Consider the following 17,933-nt stretch of genomic DNA (forward strand, 5'->3'; position numbering starts at 1 on the left):
TGTAAATGAAACAACAGCAAAATATTATATGCATTAAATGCTCACACCAAGTTTGAGCAATGCATAATAAAAAAGAATTTGAAACTCAACAACAAAACACAAACAACCCAACTAAAAAAAATACAAAGGACTTGAATAGATTTTCTCCAAAGCAGATATACAAATAGCCAAAAAGTACATGAAAAGAGGCTCAAATAACTAATCATTATAGAAAGGCAAATCAAAATCATAATGAGATAACACTTCACCCCATTAGGATGGCTATTATCAAAAAGAAGAAAATAACAAGTGTTGATGCGATGTCGAGAAGTAAAACCCTTGTGCACTGTTGGTAGAAATGTAAACTGGTGCAGCTGCTATGGAAAACAGTAAAGGTGGCTTTCAAGAGATTAAAAATAGAACTAACATTTGATCCAGCAATTCCCCTTCTGGATATATACCCAAAATAACTGAAGGCAGGGTCTCAAAGAGATATTTATATATTCATGTTCATAGCAGTATAATCTATGATAGCCAAAAGGTTGAATCAACACAAGTGTCCATCAACAGATCAATGGATAAACAAAATGTGATATATACATACAATGGAATATTATTTGGACTTATTAAGGAAAAATATTCTGTAATACACAACATGGATGAATCTTGAGGATATTACATGCTAAATGAAATTAGCCAATACAAAAGACAAATACTGCATGTTCCACTCACAGGAGGGTACAGATTAGTTAAAAATCAGAAAGACAGAAAATAGAATAGTGGTTGCTAGAGACTACAGGAAGGAGAGAATATGGAGCTGTTTAATGGGTATAGAGTTTCAGTTTTACAAGGTAGAAAGAGTTATGGGGAATGGATGGTGGTAGTGGTTAGACAACAGTGTACATATATTTAATACCACTGAACTATACACTTAAAAATGGTTAACATGGTCAATTTTATTTATATGTAATTTACCACAAGAAAAAAGAAAAAAGTTTAGTAATAATATGCTCAGATTTGAATCAAAACATGAAGTAACAGCTCCTTAAAATCAAAGACAATAATAATAGAAAAATACCTTGCAGTTCTGTAGTAGTCGTATGAGATGTTCAAAGCAATTACTGTTTAGAAAAATGGCCTGCAAAACAGGCCTATCTGTGCAGTCTAACATGGCTGTGATGGTATCTAGGAAAATAAAAACAAAACTGTCCATTTGTAAAGTGGAAAATTTGGGATCATAGAAACAATTACTATAGCCATATTTTTAATTTAGATTTTTAAGCTTACAAACAGATGTAAATTAATTTGGAAATATAGGGAATGGGAGGAGAAAACAAAATCTGTACTTATTACTTGATAAGAAAAGTAAACATTTTTACATTTTACTATTAAACATATTTGACCTTTATATGTAAGAGTGATATATATTTCCTAGAGATTTACTTAGTTGTACTTCTATTAAAACGCTCAACAGTGGTTCCCAGCTTTCCATCAATAAGCAACACTAGTTATGTTACAGCAACACAGTATCCTTTATACATTATAAAATTAACATATCGCCATTATGAAAATGCAACTTAGATAATTAACCCTTTCGTGATGATGCTTTGCTTTTATTTCTTACTGAAGGGACATCTAGCATAAGTAATATGATAGTTTGTAACAAAAAAGAAGTCCATTGAATATAGACTTCAACTTTCTTATAAACTTACAATTCATAATAATTATAAAACATGACATGTTATAACACATAAAAGAATAGAAACTATGTATGATGAACCTTATCTTCCTAAGAAACACTGTTGAAATGGATCATTTCACCACGATTTTGATGCACAATATTTTTAAATTGGACATGACACCACACACACCCCACCCTGAGCATGTAATTTTTAAGTCTCTATAGCTATACAACAAACCATTAATGTTGGTTATGTCTGAGTGGTAGAATATAAAAAACTTTTATTTTTTTACTTACCTGAATTTCCTAGGACAGCTAGTGAAAGTATTTTATTTCTATAAGAAGGAATTCTCAGCAATATTTGTATCTATCAATCTTAACAGATTACATTAGATTTTAAAAATCTAATAGTATTTGTATCTAACTGGCCATCTTCTTATACAATAAGAAATCACATATATTGGTGAAGAATCTTGCAGAGAGACAGAGATATATAAGCACAGAATGATACAGAACAATCTACACGAAGAGAGGGAAAGAGAAACAAGACTCACACAGAGAGGCTCTGCGGAAACAAAACAAGAGGCCATTTAGGAGGACATATGCTGAAGAGACGTCTACAAAGATGTAAGAGAAGCACATACAAAACTGATCATATGTGACTCCGCCATAGGTTAGAAACTACAAATGACACTTTCTGAAAATTTATTTTCCTAAAATTCCAAAATGATAGCTGATTTTCTTTTTAACATTGATGCTTTTAGTGGATTACACTTTCAAAAAAGAATATAGATTCAATTTTGTCACTGTTAAAGCAGGTATTGTAGAAAAACAAATCAACTCCGTATTAATTATTTTGAAGTAAAAATCTAAACAATCACATGATAGCTGAATTAAACAATTTCTATACAAGGGCCTTTTGTTTCAAATAAAATGGGGAATATGAGAGCAAAAAAACTCAGAGAAAATTGAGTACAATAATAAAGTTTATGTAATACTTACTCAACATTTTGATCTGCAAAGCTATGAACCGGCTTTCCCACTGTCTGGACCTCCTTTGACTAGATAAAGCTGAATGATCTGAGTTTAGCAATTTAAAATAGCTCTCCAGAAGAGCGCTGGTTTCCACTTGACGCTGGTCAGAGCTGCTAGTGAGAAGGATATGCACAACTTCTGTGAGGCACTTCAAAGTAAGTTCTAACTTTCTACCCACTTCTTCAGGATTTCCATCCTCCCAGGAATCACAATCTGCCAAAACTCTCATAAGAACTTCCATGGTGGCTGGAGAAATTGCTTGCAAGGCATTCCTCTGAAACATGAGAGACAATGAAAATGAAACCCCAACCTAACTAAAGTTCTATATGTTTGCAAAAACAGAGAATTTAATAAATCTGCCGACAATTTTCTGTTAATAAATCAACATGTAAAACAATTCAAACAAATACGTTACAGACACTTCTAGTGACTTAAGCATATTAAGTCTTCATTTTCTTACTACTAATAGAATTCTGATTTTATTCAGACAGCAATCTGCCCACATAGAAAACTTGCTTACCACCCTCCCTTGGAGACAGGGTAGCCATGTGATATTGTTCTGGTAAAGAACCATGGCCAGTAGACTATGAAGATATCACTTTACAAATAAAAAGAGAAGGATTCTTTGCTCTTGGCCTTTTCATCTTTTTCCTTCCTGGAAAGCAACACAATGCTTGGAGCCACCTTTATATCATGAGGAAACAAGCCTGAGAATTAAAGTAGCAGGCTACAGAGAACAGAACAAGAATATCAAAGGACCTTAGTTCTGGATGATACCATTGAGCTGCTCTATCAGCCCAGAACTGTAAGAATTAAAAACAAAACAAAAAAAAAAACTCAGTTTGGTTAAGCTTATTTCAGGTTTTCTGTGGTTACAGCAAATCCATCCCAAATGACATAGATACATTGGTAACTGGTAGTTATTCAAGGTGATACACTAAGATTGGAAATGAATTATATTGCCTTAAATTGATATATAATGAATCAGAACAAAATTATGCAAAGTAATCTAGAAGTAATAACAGTTAGGCCATTAAGACTTATTATTGTGGATATAATAAATGTTATTAATAATAACAAGTGTTACTATGGAAGAAATTACTGATGGCTTACCCAACACCCATTCTCCTCTGCTTCCTTACTAACAGAATCCCTGTTTTACTGGACATATGGCTAGCAGGAATAAAGATTACAATTCCTAACTTCCCCTGCTGCCAGGAGGCTAAGGAAGCAAGTTTTATCAATTTTTAAAAATCTGGACACATTTGCCTTCTTAGCAGTTATCTGATGGAGTCTGGCAAATGAAATAAAAAAGACGAGTGTTAGCTTTTAAAGACAGTTGGCACATGCCATTTGTCTCATTCTTATCTCCCCCTCCATCTTCATACCCAAAATGCAGACAGGATGGCCAGAGTCCAGAAGCTATCTTTTAGCACAAGAAATAATAGTAAGAATAACAAATTGACATTCAGAAGGAACCTAAGTCCCTGAAGACCCTAAAGCCACCTGACTAACTCTGGACTTCTTTTTTTGGAAAAAAATTAACTCCTAATTGAAGCTGTTATAATTTTAGTATTTACTATTCACTTATATTTACTACTAGAGTTGAAGATGAGAAGGCAAGGTAGCCCACGAGAAAACACAAGTATCATTATCGATAACTGTGGTTTTGTTACCATACATTTTTATATACTACAGTTGTTGCAATATCTTGAAACAAACTCAACTCTTCTTCGAAATTACAGTAGCTATTAGACTTGCTGTATCTTTTTATAAGTAAGCATGTATTACTATGCTAAAAATGTGTTTTATTAATACTTTAGTAATTGCATTTCATTATAATTAGTTTTCTTTGTGGTCTTGTATATTTTATTTTAGGCATTTGAAAACATTCTAACAGGCTTTACCAGACTGCCAAAGGGGTATGTGGTACAAAAAGTGTTAGAAACTTCTGATCTAAACTATGGGCAAAGAAAATATGTAGAGTGTTCTTTCTGAACTATAATCCTGTTTTCAACTAGTAGTTATACTCAGTTACCACAAACAGCTTTTAAGATGCTCAAATAAAGAAATAAACATTAGTAAAATTTCTTTCTTGTTAAGTATTAGAAAACTTGGGTTTGTTGGAAAAAAATGCATACAAACCTTGTATTTATGCATTTAGCAACTGTAAATAGAAAAGCGACTAAATTCATTACGTCTTTGAAAATCAGACTGCTAGAGTTTGATTTTACTAAGTGGAGTTAATAGGGTTGACTGTCTTCTGTACTCTAAAATAATAACTGGTAGCTGAAAGTCAACACAACTAAGAACTTAACAATACCAAAACTGTTAAATCTGGTTATTTATGCAGTAATTTTATTGTTAATAGTAATATTATTACTTAGGATTTTTGGAAATAACAAAATAAATAACAGATTCGCTTTAAACAAGATACAAACTCAGAAAAATATTTGTATGGTTCATAAAAGTATAAGAAGACAAAATTACACACTAAATAATCCATGGAAAATTTCTCACTGTTTTATGTATTAATTTTCATTTTCCTCACCTGTCCACCAGCTACAATGGCTCCAAAGAGATGCAATAAACAACACTTAAGACTTTCCTTGAGATGTTCACTTTCCTGAAAACACTCTGTGAATGTAATTCACAAATAAGCATGTAAGATTTCTCTTTCACAGTATGATTTACCTCTAAGGAACACTTATTACTGAAACATTAAGAATTATTTGTGAAAAAGCTAAAAAAAGACAGGTTGATATGCATTTTTTCATAGGGAAGAAAAAGAAAAACCATTTATTAGGTAATATTTTAGATACCTTATTTACATTATCTCATTAAATTCCCATAATACTCCTCCATATGAGGATATTTGTCCCATTGATAAATGAGGAAATGGAAGGTCAAAATTTAATACCCTGTATAAAGCCACAAGGCTAAGTGAGAGAGCTAGAAATTGACTGAAACCTAACATAAAATTAGATGCCTTTTTACTACTATTGCCTCCTGTTAGTGTAATTGAGTATAATTATTCAATTATAAAATTCAAAGAACTGGATAAAATTATTTCCTGGGTCTACTCCAGGGCCCGTATTGTAAAATTCTAATAGCAATAGTAATCTTTCCTTTAATATTGCAAATTATTTTATTGTTTTTAAAACATTATACATGCACATGACAAAGAAAAAGTAAAAAAAAACTGACAAGGAAAAGTAAGACTCCCTCCAACCTACTGCAAAATCTACTATGCTCCCACACCTTAAAATTAAAAAGAATAAAAGCTGTTCATGCTCTTTTTTTTTGTTTTAACTTATTACATCCTGGGTATTATTACACCTTGGCATACATACCTGCTTTATTCATACCACTACAATGATATCCTTTACTTAATCTGTTCTCTACTGGTAAACTTTGATGCCTCACCCCTTTCTTTTGATACTGCTGATAATCCAGTAATGTATATTATTTTGCATATATCAGTACACATGAAGATAAGACTACAATAGAATTGTTTCTAGTATTTTACATAACAAATATTACCAGAAGAAAGAGCTTTGAGGTAAAATGTACTGAGAGAAATTTACACTTAAAAATTAAGTCATTCCATCTCTCTTGGAATAACTATCATTACACATGGTTTTCTGTAAGAAATAACTAGAAAATTGGAGGTTCTAGAAATTTTAGGTTCTAGAAATTTGAGTTAGGAGACAGATGAGAAGTTTGGTGAGGCCTAGGCAATGGAATTTGTGAAGCAGTACAGGAGTGAAGGAAGCTATACAGAGAAAGCCCTCCAGAATCATGCACAGGGCTCACTTTGAGTCCAAGTATCAATCATTACATGATAGTGTGAAATCCCACAAGACAGGTAAAAACCTACCAAGAAATCATAAGCTCAGTAATTGTCAGATTTTACACAGAGCCAGAAGATAACAGGGTGTCGTTCAACCACACCAGACACACAGAAAACACATAAAAAAATGTAACAAGATATACTATGTAAACTCTAGTCATAAGACTGTTGGAGTGAAATTACATCACTGGAAACCTGACAAATGTGCACAGAGGACAAATGTGTTACCAGGCAACATTGCTTAAGGTAAAAATGGCCCTTGAGATGGACAAGGACAACTATGAATGACTATAAATACCTGCCAGGAACTCATAAACTTGGGTTTCCCTGACTGCAGTGTAACTTGCAATTTAGGCATTTCCCTTCCCAGGATTTGGAAGTTACATTCATGGACGATTACAATGTACAGTGGCTTCTATGGGTTACTGTGCTTCAAAGACAGGATGGCTTTACACACCCACAAATTTGGTCTCCCCTCTTTTAAAGAACTGAAGAATAGCTCATGGAATGTTGTGAAAATCTCCTGCTGAATAGAAACACCTACACTATTCTACAGACTTGCTGGGTTTCCTGTTTTGTGTCCTTTGAGTTCCTCCAGTTCCAGGCATAGCCTATTGTGGACACGTGAGTTTGATTATCTAGCTGAAGCCACTATCACTACCAATGGTCAAGCAGAGTGGGTGCTGCAATCATCTTACCTTAACAATCAAGGATTATTTATGTCTTACTTCTTAGGCAAAAAAAAAAAAAGAGAGAGAGAGAGAGAAAGAACTAAACAAACATGGCAAAATGGCGAAACGTTAAAATTTGAGTGGGAAACACAAGGTGCTCATTCCTTTTATATTTGAAAATTTTTCTATATTCTCAAATACAATAATGTTTTTTTTAACAAAACATATAGTTACACATATAGTAGCCAACTTTCAAGTTTATTTGCAGTAAAAATTCTGAAGTTCTAAAATACACTACCATCACTAAAATATTCAGCTCCTCTCACAGGAAAAACACACACTTTCAGAACAGTAAATTAAAGAAAAGAAAGAACAATAATCTCAGCAAAATATGAATCAAGTTCTCTAGTTACAGGTTCTCACAGTCTTTATCTTACAAATACACAAAGCTGAATCAAAGGAATAATCAAAGCAACATCAAAGTCAAAGTAAGATAACTTCAAAATCAAAGTTAGAGCTGTTACTTACGATAAAAGAAAGGGACGAACTCCACTGTGAGAGAAGCTGGTTTATATTTCTGTCTGCTCTTTTCCACAGCACTAAGGATTCGTCTATCATTAAAAAGAAGTTAATACCAAATTATAACATGGGCAAGTAGACATGGCACAATTATAAAAACAATTATAAAATTAATGTAATATTTTACTTTGATTTATGTACTGAATAATATATCTCCTGGATTAGCATAATCTTGAAAAAGAAATCTAGCCAGTAACTTATATGTTCACCAATGAAGGTATTCCTTCTATTAAATTAAGCAGGCATTTTTTAAATGCTTAATGGTGCAACACAGCACCCAGGTTAAATCTCCAAACAACTGGAAACAGGAAAAGGAACTAGCCAGTCTGTAAAAGAATTTGTTCAGCAGCACTGCTAATTTGACACCTAAGGTAGTAGCTTATTACTACAGTGCAACTAAAATTCACCAGAAGTCAGGCTACTCTGTGCGACTTTCTGCAATTTTATCTGGACACAAAGACCATATCACTGGCTTCTTCTATCTTAACCATGTATACCCAGTATGGGCTGGGAATATGTTTGTTTTTGAAAACAATTCCAGTAGTTATAATAACTAAAATATTTCTACAGACTTTGGTAAGGCCAACACAAATAGCATGTGCTTATACCAAGAACATTTCAATTCAACACAAAATGAGTCTCTTTGCTGGGCATGGTGGTGTGGGGACTGGAGAATAAAAGCCTGTTACAATGGTGGACTGCTGCAAGTTTAAAAAAAAAAAAATTACACATTTTTTTTCAGGTCCTGAAAATGCTCTTAACATTGTGAGATAAAACCAACAGAAATGCAAAAAGTTTGAAGAACCAGCACATAGAAATTCCATACATCTAAATATGATCTGATAAAACACTGGATTCAGCAGCTTTCTTCTTAGCAACCATGACTGAGAGGTTGAAATTAATTTCTTTACAATTATTTAAAGCTAGAAAGAAAAGTCACTTAGTTGTAGAATAAGCCAAATAAAATATGCATTGCTGGACTCAAATGACAGAATAAAGTTCTATATCCAGATCTAATATTCAGACTCACTAAAATCGTATCAGACACCATTTGCTACTACATTGCTTTCCAAATCTATACCATTTGCCATTGTGTAGAGGGCATAAGAATTATCATACTCTCTGTATTTAATTTCAAATATAACATCATAGACTAGATCTTCCTTTTTAACTAAGACCATTGTCAAAAATTTTTTTATGACAATACAAATATTATTGGAGTTTCAAAATAAAAATTCAGTCATGCCCTCAGAAGAAATCCAGACATGTGGTAGAAAAATTAGTTTTAAAAAGATGAAATTTGATTTAGCTTTCAGATAGGTTTATCCAGTAGATTATTAACATTTTGCACATTTATTATAAATTATGGTATCAATTAAGAGGTTGGATATATCCTATCCAAACACCCTGTGTTACAAACAAAAACAATGAGCATTCCCACTTGGTTAACATAATAAAAATGTACTCCTGCAATCTGTGATTAATAACTCATCCTTAAGGCCCTGTATTAGATGTAACATACGAACATAAATCATTTCCACTGTAGTGTTTTTAAAATGTAATGTGCTAACATAAAAAGGGTAAAAACTATTATACGTAACACACATATTAAAGCATCAGTAATCTTCAACGTATGCTTTCAATAGATAGAACAGCTAAAAACAAACTTAGTTTTGTACAATTTTTAGAACACAACATAGTTTCTCCATTATTATCTGATACGTGGCCGAAGCAGGTAGCACTTAGCAGATGCTAATAAATACCAATAGGTCTCTGATAAGGCAGCAAAACATTCGTTTGTGCCTCAGTTTTCTAAGTTCATGTACCCCAGTCAATTATTTTGTGCTTCTTTTTTTTGTGCTCCCAACATGCCTATGACAGAACTACTTTTCTTATTTTTTTTAACTTTTTATCTAGAAATATTTACAAGGTCTCACAAAAGTTACAAGAATAAAAATAGTACAAAGAACTTCAAATATAGTTTACCCAGGTTCATTGTTACCACTTTATCCCAAATGCTTTACATTTGGTCACTCTTACCCCATATATTTAGTGCACATATATTTATATATACACATATTCAGACATATATTTTTCAGAACATTTAAGAGCAAATTATGTATATTCTGGCCCTTTTTTAAAATCTCTAAATGCTTAAGTGTATACTTCCTAAGAATAAGGATACTGTCTTACATGACACCACAGTATATATTTCAATACATTTAACATTAATACATTTATCTAACCTATCATTTATAATCCAGTTTTATTAATTGACCCCATAGTATACTTTATAGTATTTCCCCCACCCCCTATATACAGCTCCCTTTCTAGAGTCAGGTATTGCATTTAACTGTCTAATCTCTTTAGCCTCCTTCAATATGACACTTTATGACTCCTTTATGACACTTGTAAAGAATGCTGTCCCCCACCCCCAACTTCATTCATTAAAATATTCTTCATTTTGGGTTTGATATTTCCATACAATTAGATTCAGATTATGCATTCTCGGCTGAGATACTATACAAGCAATAGTGTGTCCTTCTCAGACTATCATAGCTGGAGGTACAGGAGATTTATCTGCTTCTCAATGTTGATGTTAATTTTGATCATCCAGACAATGTACTGTCCAGTATTATAAAACAATTCCTAACTTTTCCTTTGCAATAAATAAATAATCTGTGGGGAAACATTTTAAAACTATCCAAAAATGATGCTCCTTTCTAAAATTTCTCCTAGATTTAGCATCCCAATCCATATCCTTCTTATGATGTGTGCAAAATGTTGAATTTTGTTTCCCAACACAAGCATCCCCTATTTATTTCCTAATTGGCACCAGGCCTTTTACTATAAGCAAGGAGGCCTCTCTCCTCCCTTATCTGTCTGTCTATCACTGGCATGGACTCATGAATTCCTTTTTTCCACAATGGCTTGTAATTTACTGTAATTGATTATTTTTGTGTATACATTGTCCCAGATTTGACAAGTAGAACTCCAGGGCATAACTTAAATTATTTTTCACTGTGGGCAGGCAATAAGTCCTACTAAACTTTCACTGGACACAATGTAGGAACTCAATAAATATATTTTTGAGTATATTTAATGAATGAATAAATCATTTTCAAGGGAAGATTTCTTTCCCTACACTTACTTTAGTTCCACTTGAGGAAATCTTTCTAAATATGTGAGATTCTACAAATAGAATAAAAACTGAGCTAAAAATTAATCAAATCTATTAATAAAATCAAATTACATATGGATATCAAAAAAATCCACACACGTTTCATCAAACAAGAAATATAATTTTAAATGGTTCTGTATTTAGAATTATGCTTATTTAATTAAACCTGTTCTAATCACCTTTAGCTGTTTTGATAAGCAAAGGTACAGATAAGAAAATATGTACATTACAAATTTCCACTTAACTTCAGAATCTCATTAATATATAAGATATAATGTATTGCCATAGATCCCCTGTACAGGTATACCTTGTTTTATTATACTTTACTTTGTCATGCTTTGACGATACTGTGTTTTTTTACAATTGAAGGGTTGTTGCAACCCCACATCAAACAAGTCTTATCATTGCCATTTTTGTAATAGCATTTGCTCTCATCATGTCTCTGTGTCATGTTTTAGTAATTTTCACAATATTTCAAATTTTTTCATTATTATATTTGTTATGGTGATCTGTGAGCAGTGATCTTTTATGTTACTACTGTAAATTGTTTTGGGGAGCTATAAATCATGCCCAAATAAGATGTCAAACTAAATTAATAAATGTGTGTGTTCTGTCTAGTCCACACAGACAGACCATTTTCTGTCTCTCACTTTCTTCAGGTCTCCCTATTCCCTGATACACAACAATATTGAAATTAGGCCAATTGATAACCTTAAAATAGCCTCTAAGTCTTCAAGTTAAAGGAAGAGTCACATGTCTCTTATTATAAATAAAAAACTAGAAATGATTAAGGTTAGAAATAATGAAGGCAGGACAAAAGCTGAGACAGGCCAAAAGCTAGGCCTCCTGTATCAAACAGCCAAGTTGCGAAAACAAAGGAAAAGTTCTTGAAGGAAATTATGAGTACTATTTCAGGGAACACACTAATGATAGGAAAGCAAAACAGTCTTATTACTGATACAGTTTTAGTGGTCTAGATAGAAGGTCAAACCAGTCACAACATTCCCTTAACCAAAGCCTAATCCAGAGCAATGCCCTAACTCTCTTCAATTCTATGAAGGCTGAGAGAGGTGAAGGAAACAAGAAGAAAATCTGTAAACTAACAGAGGTGGATTACATGAGCTGTAAACATGAGGTTTAAGGAAAGAAGCCATTTCAGTAACATAAAAATGCACGGTGAAAATGCAAGTGCTGATGTATGTTAAAGATGCAGCAAGTTATCCAAAAGACATAAAATAATTAATGAAGATGGCTACATTAATCAATATTTTTCAGGCTTCACAGCTGAATTCTAACAAACATTTAAAAAAAGAGCTAATACCCATCCTTCTTAAAGTATTCCAAAAAATAGAAGAGGAGGGAATACTTCCAAACCCCATTCTATGAGGCCAGCATCACTCTAATACCAGACAAAGACAAAACAAAACAAAATTACAGACCAGTATTCCTGATGAATACAGATCCAAACAACCTCAATAAAAATATTAGCAAATCAAATTCAAAAATACATCAAAAGGATCATCCATCACAACCAAATGGGATTTATTCCAGGAATCCAAGTGTTGTCCAATGTACAAATTGTACAACTGTACAATTATTTGTAGATCAATGTGCTACATTGTATTAACAGAGGGATAAAAACCATATGATCATCTCAATAGATGCTGAAAAAGCATTTTACAAAATTCAACATTCATTCATGATAAAAACTTTCAACAAAATGGGTAAAGAGGGAACATACCTCAACAAAATAAAGGACATATAGGACAAAACCACAGCTAATATCATACTGAATGGTAAAAAGCTGAAAGTTTTTCCTCTAAGATCAGGAATAAGACAAGGATGTGTACTCTCACCACTTTTATTCAACAAAGTACTGGAGATCCTAGCCATGGAAATCAGATGATAAAAAGAGATAAAAGGCATCCAAATAGGTAAGGAAGAAGTTAAACTGTCACTGTTTGCAGATGACATGACATTATATATAGAAAAACCTAAAGACTCCACCAAAAAACTATTAGAATTAGTAACTGGATTCAGCAAAGTTGGAGGAAACAAAAATAATACATAAGGAAGTGTTACATTCTTATATACTAACAATGAACTAGAAGAGAAATCAGGAAAACAACTCCACTGACAATTTCATCAAAAAGAATAAAATACCTAGGAATCAACCTAACCAAGGAGGTGAAAGACCTATACTCTGAAAACCGTAAGACACTGATGGGAGAAATTAAAGATACAAATAAATGGAAATATCCCATGCTCGTGGACAGGGCAAGACTGTATATTGTCAAAATGGCCATCCTGCTAAAGCAATTTACACATTCATTGCAATCTTTATCTAAACACCAAGGGCATTTTTCAATGAACTAGAGAGAATAATCGTAAAATTTATATGGAACCACAAAAAGACCCTGAATAGCCAAAGCAATTCTGAGAAAGAATAAAACTGACATCAAGTTATACTACAAAGCTACAGTAATTAAAACAGTATGTTACTGGCATAAGACTAGACCTACAAGTCACTGGAACAGAATAGAGAGCTCAGACATAAACTCACATATGTATGGTCAATTAATCTATGAAAAGGGAGCCATGAACATACAATTGTGAAATGAAAGCCTCTTCAACAACTGGTACTGGCAAAACTGGACAGCTACATTCAAGAGAATGAATCTGGATTACTGTCTAACTCCATACACAATAGCAAACTTGAAATGGATCAAAGAACCTAATTTAAAACATGGAACCATAAAATTTAGAAGAAAACATAGGCAAAAGTCTCATGAAATAAGAATGAGCAATTTTTTTCTAGACACATCTCCTCGGGCAAAGGAAACAAAATCAAAACTGAGCTAGTGGGACTGTATCAAACTAAAAAGTATCTGTATAGCAAAAGACACCATGTCAGCAAAACAAAAAGGCAATCTACAGTATGGGAAAATATATTTATAAATGGTTTATCTGTTAACTGGTTAACCTCCAAAATATAAGAAGAACTCATAAGCCTCAACACCAAAAAACAAAGAACCCAAGTAAAAAATGGGTAGAGGAACTGAACAGACACTTTTCAAAAAAAAAATTAATAAAGATGGCCAACAGACACATGAAAAGATGTTCCACATTGTTAATCAACAGGGAAATGTAAAGCAAAACCAAAATTATATTATTACCTTACACCAGTTAGAATGGCCACATCCAAAAGCCAAGAAATGACAAGTGTTGGCAAAGATGTAGAGAAAATACTGTAGTGGACCCCTCCACTACAGTATTTGTAGGAATGTTAATTGGTGCTGCCACTGTGGAAAGCAGTATGGATGTTGCTCAAAAAAATAAAAACAGAAATACCATACCACCCAATAATTCAACTTTTAGGAATCTCCAGAAGAAAACAAAATAACTGAGTTGAAAAGATATATGCACACCTATGTTTACTGCTGCATTATTTACAACAGCCAAGATATGGAAGTAACTTAAGTGACCATCAATAGATGAATGGATAAAGATGTGGTACATATACATAATGGAATATTATGCAGTCATAAAAAGAAAAGAATCCTGCCATTTGCAAGAACACAGATGGATATAGAGGGTATTATGCTCAGTGAAATAAGCCAGGCGGAGAAAGACAAATACCATATGATTTCACTTATTTGTGGAATCTGAAAACAAAACAAAATGAACAAAATAGCCATAGACTTGCAGACACTGAGAAATGGCTGATGGTTACCAAGGGGAGGGTTTGGGGTGGATGGGTGGGAAGGGTGAGAGTGAGGGTGATAAAAGGGCACAAAAATCTCAATCATAATGTAAGTTGCTGGTCAAGGGGATGATAATACAGAATGGAGAATATAGTCAATGGTTCTATAACATCTTCCTATGTTGACATATAGTAACTGCACTAGTTGAGGTAAGGATTTAATAATGTGTGTAACTGCTGAACCACTGTGTTGTATACTTGGAACCAATATAATATTGTATATCAACTATACTTCAATGAAAAAAGAGAGGAAGGAAAAAAATGAGAGGAAAAAGAACAACAGATTTTCAGTGTGGACAAAACAGCCTTTTATTGGAAGAATATGCCATCTGGGACTTTCATAACTAGAGAGGATTTCAAACTGGTTCCAAAGCTTCAAAGGAGATGCTGACTCTCTTGTTAAGGGTTAATGCACCTGGTGACTTTTAAGATGAAGTACTGGCTATTCTGAAAATCCTAGGGCCCTTAAGAACCATGCTAAATCTACTCTGCCTATGCTCTGTAAATGGAATAACAAAGCCTGGATGATAGCATATGATTTACTGAGTATTTTATGCCCACTGTTGAGACCTACTGCTCAGAAAAAAAGTCTAAGGTGTAGGAGGGGCTGATAGCAAGAATTAGATGAGAGGAAGCGATAATTTCCTTAAGTAACCCCTGACAAAAATGTCAAAATAAAGATAACTCTGATTAGCCAAGAACCAGAGTGCTAAATGAATAGAAAGTCTACAAGTAGAGCACTGTTATGAGCTTCTTTGAATCTCCTTAGTATGAGCAGCACACAGGCAGAGGCAAAAGTTAGTGCCAGTGCTGTCTGAAAACTACTTCCATGTCTACCTAACTAGTGCAGAACTAACCTCTACAAGGTAGAACTAACTTCTTGGTCTCACTATGGTAGATGGGGACAATTACTTCTGGCAAAAGAGTTCTGAATGAAAATGAGATATGTCATGTCATGACCAGATGAGACCATTAAATTGCCAAATGAGACCAACGGGAGACATATCAGAGATTTCTCTCTCTCACGGTAACCAGCAAAGCCTGAGATGCTTGCAGCTCTGTCAACGTGGGATCTTGAGTATGACGAGTATCTATGAGTAGAGGCTCCCTGCAAACCATGGTAGACAGACAGCATGAATAAGAAATAAACCTCTCTTATTCTAATCTATTGTTTGTTACTGTGGCATAATCTATTTTAGCCTCATACAACAGCTTTGTCAGGAAAAGTTCAAAGCACTATCTCCCTGAGAAAAGAGACATATTAAAGTTCAATAGAAAAAGAAGTATTCAGAGTGTTCATTAGAGTATTCCCAATAATAAACACTCAAGAAAAATATCAGGAAAATTTGATGGTTAACTTTAGGTTTTGGAGGGTGTTTTTGAATAAGATTAACATTTAAATGGTTGAACTCTGGGTAAAGGAGTTGCTCTCCCCAAAGTGCCTGAGTAGAACAAAAAGATTACCCTCTCATAGCAAAGGGGAATTCTCCAATAGACTGCTATCAGACTCCATCTGCACTATCAATTCTGGTCTCTAGCTGATTGTTTTTGGACTAGAAGACTGGAATTGGAACATCATCTCTTTACCTACAAGCCTTTGGACTATAACTGCACGACTGGCTTTCCTGGGTCACAAACCTGCCATCCCACACTGCAGATTTGGACTTCCCAGCCTCTATAGTCAGGTGAGGCAACTGCACAGAATAAAACTTCCTACACACACACACACAGACACACACACACACACTACTGGTTCTCTTTCCATGGAGAACCCTAATTAAGACAACTTCTTTCAAGGCATAAAAGAAAGCAAATGTATAAATAAGCAAATAGGGTACTTATATTTAATAACTGGAGTATTTGTTCTGATTATTTCTATTTACTACTTTTTGCTTTAACTAAAGGATGTCTCCTTTCAACAAAATATAACTACATAGAACATACAAAGTATTAACATACAGTCTACATAAGTGTTCTCTCAGTTATCAATTCTTCACCATTATGCAATGGTCATTATTCAAAATGAGGGTATACTACCCTAAAAATCCTGAAAAGCCTATAAAAACCAAATACTGTAGTAAAGAAATATTGCAGGAAGTGGCAATTATTTATAAATGGGTCAGGTTAAATTAAAAATGAAAATGGGAAAATCTTGAGATTGAAAGTATGGTGGATTTGGAAGACCTAAAACTCCTCTTTGGGCTTTGTACTGATAACTACACTATATATGTTACTAAGCTCCTATATGTTATCATTCTACATTCTATCTACTTGGTGATGCTGAGACAAGCACTCTACAAACTATATTTCTCTTTCTCCAGCTCCCCCACTGTTGAGTAGTGAACCAAAAGTGAGTACTAAACAGAGCCCGGAAAGTTGAAAGAGACTAACTCTTTACTACTTATTTTTTACCAGCCAACAGTTCTTAACTGTAGCATTCACAGCTGGTTCCTGTCTTCAGTTTATTTTTGGCTATCCCAGAACCAGCCTCTTCATGCCTACTTAGTAACACCAGCACTGCCTAGGCAATGCTCTCACTTCAGAGGTCTGAGCTCTAGCATTGCAGGGCCTCTTCTCCAAACTTCCAGTTTCTATGACTCCAATCTCTTCCCTTTGTTAACAAAGCCCTAGGAAAGTAGCTGCTTCCTGAAGTCACTATCTCTGTATTAATTAGTATACCCCTGTTGCTTTTTGAGTTCTCTAATACCCCCTTAACAATTTCCCTGTATTATATTGTCTCTTTTTAAGTATCTAGCATGTGATGGACAGTGATTGCAATGGGGTGTGGGGGGACTTGATAATATGGGTGAATGTTGAAACCACAATGTTGCTCCGATGAAACCTGTGTAAGATTGTATATCAATGATACCTTAATAAGTAAATAAGTAAATATTTAGCATGTTTTCAGTTTTCCTTGACTAGACCCTGACTGACACAAGCTCCACAATTAAAAACAAATAGACAAAGGAGGAGCCAAGATGGTGGTGTGAGTAGACCAGTGGAAATCTCCTCCCAAAACCACATATATTTTTGGAAATACAACAAATACAACTATTCCTAAAAGAGAGACCAGAAGATACAGGACAACAGCCAGGCTACATCTACACCTGTGAGAAGCCAGCGCCTCACAAAGGAGGTAAGATACAAGCCATGGCCTAGTGGGACCCGAGTGCCCCTCACCCCAGCTCCCG

At 34.0% G+C, this 17,933-nt stretch overlaps 1 protein-coding gene across 3 annotated transcripts in view; it reads right to left on the reverse strand.

Moving 5' to 3' along the window:
- Window positions 1-17,933, reverse strand: part of NBEAL1 (neurobeachin like 1) — a 241,124-nt gene that overhangs the window by 158,636 nt on the left and 64,555 nt on the right. For all 3 annotated transcript variants that reach the window (XM_073218321.1, XM_073218319.1, XM_073218320.1), the window contains 4 exons: window positions 7,748-7,830; window positions 5,247-5,332; window positions 2,663-2,969; window positions 1,058-1,164 (listed from right to left, as the gene is read on the reverse strand). In XM_073218321.1, coding sequence (XP_073074422.1) covers window positions 1,058-1,164; window positions 2,663-2,969; window positions 5,247-5,332; window positions 7,748-7,830 — 583 coding nt within the window. The remainder of the gene's footprint in view (window positions 1-1,057; window positions 1,165-2,662; window positions 2,970-5,246; window positions 5,333-7,747; window positions 7,831-17,933) is intronic.

This window comes from Manis javanica, chromosome 12, assembly GCF_040802235.1.
Source record: "Manis javanica isolate MJ-LG chromosome 12, MJ_LKY, whole genome shotgun sequence".
In the NCBI taxonomy this organism is placed as follows: domain Eukaryota; kingdom Metazoa; phylum Chordata; class Mammalia; order Pholidota; family Manidae; genus Manis; species Manis javanica.